Genomic DNA, 6,842 nt, shown 5'->3' on the forward strand with positions numbered 1-6,842 from the left:
TTAGTCTCTTAGGTATCACCTTCAAACTCCCCCACCCACCTTTCTCCCATGGAGACTATCAGCCTCTGCAACAACTTTGCAAAACTGTCCTAGTCTTCTTATTCTCTGCTCAAAAGCCTCTAATTCACTCAGAATAAAATTCAAGGTTCTGCATCATCCAGCCAGCCTGCCACCTACTTAAACTTCCAGCCTCATCTATCCTCCCCTCACTCCCTGCTCAGACATTTACACTCATTTTCTGCCTGGAATGCTTCCTCTTGAGGGGCTTTCTCAAAAGTTACCTTTCCTTAATCCTTCACCCTACGGTCTGGAGCGTGCAAGTAACCTGACAAGACTTCAGTACACACTCATGAACGAAGGAAAGTCATAACAGGTGTCTGCTGAGCACCTAGTCCGGGCCAAGTCTGTTAACGTGAAAGTGTTACTCGCTCGGTTGTGTCCTGCTCTTTGCGACCCCATGGTCTGTAGCCCCTCCAGGCTCCTCTGTGCAGGAGATTCTCCAGGCAAGAATACTGGAAGGTGTTGCCGTGCCCTCCTCCTGGGGATCTCCCCGATCCAGGGATCCAACCTGGGTCTCCCACACTGCTGGGCAGATTCTTTACCGTCTGAGCCACCAGGGAGGTCAAGACAACTAAGACACTATCCCTGACTTAAGTGCACCAGACGGATTACTGCACACGAAACAGGACTGCAAATCACGGCCAATGGCAAGTCACAGAACGTGTCAAAAATTCAGAGGAAGAGGCCTCGGCTTCGACCCTCTGGGAACCAATTCAGCTTCCCTCCCTCGCGCATTTCTCCAGGGACCACCCCCAGAAAGTCTCTTCTAGTCCCAACAGAAGGACCGGGCCCCTCGCCCTCCCAAAGCGTGAGCGTTTACTCGTCCAGCGGCACGACTTCCGGCATTTCACGCAGGACACAAGATTTAATGAAACAAATTTTAAAACCTCCGCTCTTCAACTTCCACCCCCTGTCTTCTGCCTCGCTGGTCACTCCCCACGGTGACTCAAGAACCCAATTCCCGCTCTGACCAACTGGCAGTCACTACCGAGAACGCTCTACTTCCGCGATCCTCACCTGCTCCCGGCGTCCCCTTCGACTCCTCCTCGCTGCGCTTGCGCAAGCAAACCCCCGCGGGTTCAAGCGAGGTTGGCAGCTTGGGGCGGTTGGACACGCCCCCAGCCTACATCTGGCTTCTGATTGGCTGTCTTTCCTGGTCCGAGCACCGGTGGAGAGGCCTAAGGCTGCGCTTCCAAAGGCGCTGCCAGTTGAGTCTCGTGTGCTGCTGCTACCTGCTCTTTGCCGCCTCCGCGGGCTTCCTGGAATCTTTGCAACACCGCCGGCATGTCTCAGGTAATACGCGTGCCCAGCCTTGGCTGCGAAGGTGCCACGAGGCGGGAAGCTGGTGCGGGGTTATCCCGCAGACACAACCCCGCAGGGTCTTTCCCTTCCGTGCTCAGCTGTTTTTTCTGGACCCTTGCCCAGCCCAGACTGAACAGAATCCTGTAAGCGGAACTTTCAGGTTTTGGGCTTCTAACATCTTTACTGAGCCCACAACTGCTGGCAAGTTGCCCATAGGGAAGACTTCGTTCGCAGTGAAGCAGGAATTGAGGTCGGAGGCTAGCGTCCAACATAGACAGATGGGATGTAATGGTTTTTATAGATTGAAAGACTAAGGGGACAGAGTGCCCCATCCGGAAGGACACGGCAGGAGTAGGGGTGCCATATAGAGTGGAGAAGCCAGGAGGCCGCGGTTGAGAGCTTGGAGGTCAGGGGAAGCAGGGGCCGAGTGTCCAGCGCGAGGCCAGGGGAGGGTCACAGCCTGAGGAGGGGTGACCTCTTCTTTGACTGTAGACGATTTTCCGGGACCTAGCAGTGAGGGGGCGGCGGGTGGTGATCTTTGGCCCCTCCCCCGTCTTCAGTACGGACACTGGAACAGGGATCGGCGCCGGATCCCCTGGCCTCAGAGGGAGGGGACCAGCGGGCTCTGGCCGCTGACACCGCTGCGCTCATGCAGTTTTCTCCGCAGTTTCAGTCACCCAGTGCCAGCCCTATCGCAAGTCAGGGCTATCCTGAGACCTCTGTCTGGCCAGCCAGTTGGCCGTGCTGCTTTTTCTGTGAAGTGTGTGTCCACTGCAGCCAGTCTCAGCCTGCCTCCTTCACCACTGTTTCCAGCTTGTGATTCCGGGTTTAGTGAGAGCCCCATACATAGTTGTCCAAGTGAGTGAAGGGATGTGCTTACCCTCCTGGTTTTGCTGAATCTCTCTAGCTGCCCTGTTGAGATGAGGAAGACTGCTTTTCCTCACTAGCAGGGCAAGAGAGTGCTTCCTTTCCAACCCCTCCATCCTCATTACCGAACTCGTCAGGCCTCTTCTCTCCCTCATATTTAGGCTGAGTTTGACAAAGCTGCTGAGGAAGTTAAGCAGCTTAAGACCAAGCCAGCAGATGAGGAGATGCTGTTCATCTACAGCCACTACAAACAAGCAACTGTGGGTGACATAAATACAGGTATGTTGAGGTGGAGTTGGGAGGGCCCAGATTCATCAAAGTAGGCTTGGCAGCCTTGGTTGGTGCTGAAACTGTTAATCTCTGGGAACCTCATTCTCAAAACCACCCACAGCTCTACTCTTAAGGTGGTTCCTGGGGTTTAAACTGGGAGAGGTTGCCCAAAGACAATGTTCCTGAATGGGGTTTACAGACCCTGCACTGTTCTTGGTTTCTTGGTGGCTCAGATAGCAGAATTCAAATCCCAGTCTGAGGACTTATCTCGTTATCACCAGCATTTTCCATCTGTTTGGGAGGAACAAAGATCCCAGCTTTGAAGAGCCTTGCTCCAAGCTCTCAGCTAGTAGTAATTTTGTTGAACCACACTATTTCCACCCCAGTCGGACAGGATCAAAGTCGGGGAGCTTAGGGTAGAGGGTAGAGCAGGTGGGCTAGCTGCTAAGGATCCTGGGCAGTGCCAAATCAAACGTCACAGGGAGTGGGACTTCCCTGATGGTTCAGTGGCTAAGATTCCATACTCCCACTGCAGGGGGCCCAGGTTCTATCCCTGGTCAGGGAACTAGATCCCCTGGTCGGGGAACAGTTAAAGATCCTATATGCAACAACTAGGACCCAGCACAGCCAAATAAATAAAATATTTTAAAATAAAAATCATGGGGAGGGCTTAGTTAAGAAAGGTCTTGTGGTGAAGGTGAGTTTTACCCTGGGTTTATAAACTCTGCCTCTTCCCAGGGAGGCAGGGGAAATGAAGTAGGGGTGACCAGAGTGACTGAGACACTTTTCTGACAAACGTGATTGTCACAGAGACTGTCCTCTGCCCTGCTTTCGCATTAGTGTAGGTAGACTGGCTTGGGATTCTTATCACTTCCTTATCAGCTCCCTCTAGGGCTGTTCGGTCCAATACAGCAGCCACTAGCCACATGCAGCTATCTAAATTTAAACTGAGAATAGTTAAAATGAAATAAAGTCAACAGTTAACTCCCCAGTCACACTTCAGGTGCTCAGCTGCCACCAGTGGCAGGTGGCCCCTGAGTTCGACAGTGTAAATGTACCACCTTTCCATCATCATGAAAGGGCTATTGGGATGTGCCAATCTCAGATCCTGATGATTCTGGGGCGCGGTTTCCCTCAGGTGTCCCTGGCAATGCTTCCCGGCAAGCACTTCGGGGGAGACTTTATGTTTCTCAGACACTATGGTCCTGGCTGTGGGCACTGCGATTGCTCCCCTGGGCTTTCTTCTTAGCATGGCAGTGAACTAGGTCAGCAGGAAGGTCTAAGTGTGTTCCCCAAGTGCAACTGATAACATGTCTACAGGTATAAAACCATGGTGTACCTTAAAGGAAGCCTGCCCTCAGGGTGAGGGGGGTGGAATAAAATTCCCATAAAACAATAAGAAATAGACTAACAATTTGATAGCAAAATGGGGCAAGGATATGAACAGACAGTTCACAGAAAAGGACACCTACAAAACTGATAACAATAACATGGGAGAGAGACCTTGGGTGGGAAGAGTGGAAGGAAACTTTATAGTAATCCCTTTGTGGTGTTTGAATTTTAAGCCAGGTGAATGGACTGTGGTACTTGTTTAAAAAAAATAAAGTACGGTTTTAAAAAGAAATTTTGGAGTTAATTTATAAGAAAGGGGCTATCTGGTAATGAAAACAGTTTTCCTCCTATTTTCTCTAGATTTTAAGTTTGAATTTCTGTACATGTAGGTTTCTGAAGGCAGAACCCACTATACTAGACCCATTTAACTCCACAGCAGAGCCTGGAAAAAGAAGATAAAATATGACTATCATGGCAAAAAAATGGATAACGTTCCCCATTAGAACTTGCAGCAGGTCTAATGTCTTTCCTTCCCTTGTTTAAGAACGTCCTGGAATGTTGGACTTCAAAGGCAAGGCCAAGTGGGATGCCTGGAATGAGCTGAAAGGTAATTGTTTTAATACGCTTCCCTCATTTGGGAACCCCTGTCATGAAATACTGTTAAGGAGTGTAAGGAGTAAGGACAGAGAACAGAATGGATGAGGCACGTGCTGGGAACCAGTTTGACCTAGACCAGAATGGGAAAAAAAAAAAAAAAAAAAACTAGACCACTTATGATACCATGTGTGCCATTTCCAAAAACACCATCTCTGAGTCATAATATCATCTGGAGAGTGGAGGGGCAGGGGACCAGGCCACTGACAAACAGAGGGGGAGGTGATGAGTTGCCTTGGGCTTTATGATATTCAGAATAGGGATGGTTTCCTGTCCACACCTTCCTTTCCCTCACAAGGCCAGCCAGTGACCCCCTGGCCCAAATAGCCCTCCCTAGTTCCCTTCCAGCCAGAAAGGCACCTAAAAACAGAAATGAATTAATGCATGGCAGGCTGCTGGCACATCGTAGCCTCGGTGAATGGAGCTATTATATGCTAAGAACAGAGGCCAAGAAGTATCCCGGCTGTGACTTAATCACATGCCACCTGCGGCAGCAAGACCCAGAAGTTGGCACTGAAGTGCCTGCCAGCTTTTGTGTCCTAGCTTGCTCGTTTCTGAATAAGCCCTCTGTCTTCCTGCAAATGAGAAACCCTTGAATTCAGAAGGGGCCAGAATACAATAAATACACTCCTAGGATCTGCAAGTAAGTGAAACAGGAATGCCCCTCTGACTGTCCATTCCCATTGGGCATTTCCATACCATTCTGAGGCCCCATGTACTCACCCTTGCTCCAGAACACACACTAATTCCCACTGAGTATCTCTCCTTTAGCATAGAATCCAGGACACCAGGCATCACTATCTCTGAGGGATATCTCCAGTGTCCTCTGTCTTCCCCTCCAAGGGCCAGCTGCTTGTCTTTAGAGTTCCCAAAGCTGTTCTCTGGGGAGAAGAGGGTATCTGGCTTTGTTTCTTCCCTGGCAGCTTAACAGCTCTGAGAGATAAGAGCCCAACAGAGAAATACTTGATAGATCAAAGCCAATCGTGAAAGTCAATGGGACACAACAGTGGGATACTCACCTGGCCAGCAAGCCAGTGACAGGCCTCAGGCTGCTGCACACGCATTATGAGCTCAGTGCTTTATGGAGCCTTCCCTGTGGGCCAAGCTCCTTAAGGACTTCAAAAGTCACATCCTGGCCAGGTCTGTGAGGTGTAGGTAGTAGAACCCCCATCCCCGTCACAGGTGAGAAACAGCCTCGCAGCATTAACCTGGGGCTCTAAAGTTTGCTGCCTTTCTACAGTACTGCCTCTCTGACAAATAATCTTGTTGATACCTTGCAGGGACTTCTAAAGAAGATGCCATGAAAGCTTACATTGACAAAGTAGAAGAACTAAAGAAAAAATATGGAATATAAGAGACTGGGTTTGGCTGCCAGCCATTCATTTCACCTAAACTGATTTAATGCCTTGTTTTTCTAATACTGGGGATGAAGTTAATAAATAACTAGCTAAACCAGAAGCTCAAGACAGCCCAGGATATGACTCTAATAGAGTAGAAGCTGAAACGGTTACTAATCCTTGCTGAGTAATTTTTATCAGTAGATGAATTAAAAGTATCTTTGTTACTTTACTTCGATAACTTGTGTTCTTGAAATAATGTCCTCTATTCCAATCTCTCTTCCTCACTTTTTCCAAAGATTTCATCTAGAAGTGTCTGAACTTACCTATCTCCGCCTGTACACTTTGCTGGAGGGTGGGCAGGCGCACCCACCTGCTCAGACCTGGCCTGTGTTCACCTCGGCACAGAGGAGTTATTATAGCAGTGGCCTTCCCTGTCTCCATCTTCCCCAGCTTCAACTACACCAGTCAGGTGGGCTGAAACATCAATCTGCAAGGACTGCCAACTCTCTGTCAAGAACATTGCTGGCCTCACACCCTGAGGAAGGCAGGGTTAATGAGCATTTGAGTTTTGGCTGAGGTCCAACCAGTCCATGGTTGCAGAGTAAACAAGCAAGGAGGGAAACCCCAGTCAGGGTGAAACATGCATTTTCAGGAAGCATCCCCAGTGTCCTCTGGGGAAGCTTGGCCACATGCACCTGGGCAAGCAAAAAGCCAGTAGGGGAAGTGAGGGCTCAGCAGGGAGAAGGGCAGTCAGGACCTCAGAAGGGCAAGGGGTTAAGGCTGCAAAGAAAACAGGCCAAAGCTTGACTTTGCAGGTGGTTGAATAGTAAGAATTAAAGGAGACAGCAATCAGACCCTCTGTGCCTCATGTTCCCCCTCAGTCACTTCCACAGTCCTGCAAGGGAGGCAGTCATATTTCCATTTTGCAGATGAGGATGCTGAGGCAAAAAGGAATTAAAGAGAGGCTCTCTGAGGCCAGGCAGCTCTTAGATCTCCCCTCCAGAGCCAGTGCCCTGT

The 6,842-nt window shown here is 49.7% G+C and overlaps 2 protein-coding genes across 7 annotated transcripts in view; one reads left to right on the forward strand and one right to left on the reverse strand.

The window, feature by feature from the left end:
* Window positions 1-1,131, reverse strand: part of C3H2orf76 (chromosome 3 C2orf76 homolog) — a 129,138-nt gene extending 128,007 nt beyond the window's left edge. For 3 of the 6 annotated variants that reach the window (XM_055572893.1, XM_055572894.1, XM_055572884.1), the window contains exon 1: window positions 1,078-1,131. The gene's annotated coding sequence lies outside the window, so the exon portion shown is untranslated. The other 3 variants (XM_055572890.1, XM_055572891.1, XM_055572885.1) reach the window with 3 other exon arrangements.
* A 65-nt stretch (window positions 1,132-1,196) lies between these two features.
* DBI (diazepam binding inhibitor, acyl-CoA binding protein) lies at window positions 1,197-6,054 on the forward strand. The gene is made up of 4 exons (XM_055572895.1): window positions 1,197-1,353; window positions 2,391-2,508; window positions 4,376-4,438; window positions 5,766-6,054. Exons 1-4 carry the CDS (start codon window positions 1,345-1,347, stop codon window positions 5,837-5,839), a joined length of 264 nt encoding a protein of 87 aa, XP_055428870.1. The 5' UTR covers window positions 1,197-1,344; the 3' UTR covers window positions 5,840-6,054.
* The last annotated feature ends 788 nt before the right edge of the window (window positions 6,055-6,842 follow it).

This window comes from Bubalus kerabau, chromosome 3, assembly GCF_029407905.1.
Source record: "Bubalus kerabau isolate K-KA32 ecotype Philippines breed swamp buffalo chromosome 3, PCC_UOA_SB_1v2, whole genome shotgun sequence".
NCBI lineage: Eukaryota > Metazoa > Chordata > Mammalia > Artiodactyla > Bovidae > Bubalus > Bubalus kerabau.

What these genes read in the sequence shown, in the direction of transcription:
- DBI (XM_055572895.1), top strand. An exon ending in TGTGGGTGACATAAATACAG is followed by an intron (nt 2,509 to 4,375) that starts GTATGTTGAGGT and finishes CCCTTGTTTAAG; the next exon opens with AACGTCCTGGAATGTTGGAC. An exon ending in TGCCTGGAATGAGCTGAAAG is followed by an intron (nt 4,439 to 5,765) that starts GTAATTGTTTTA and finishes GATACCTTGCAG; the next exon opens with GGACTTCTAAAGAAGATGCC.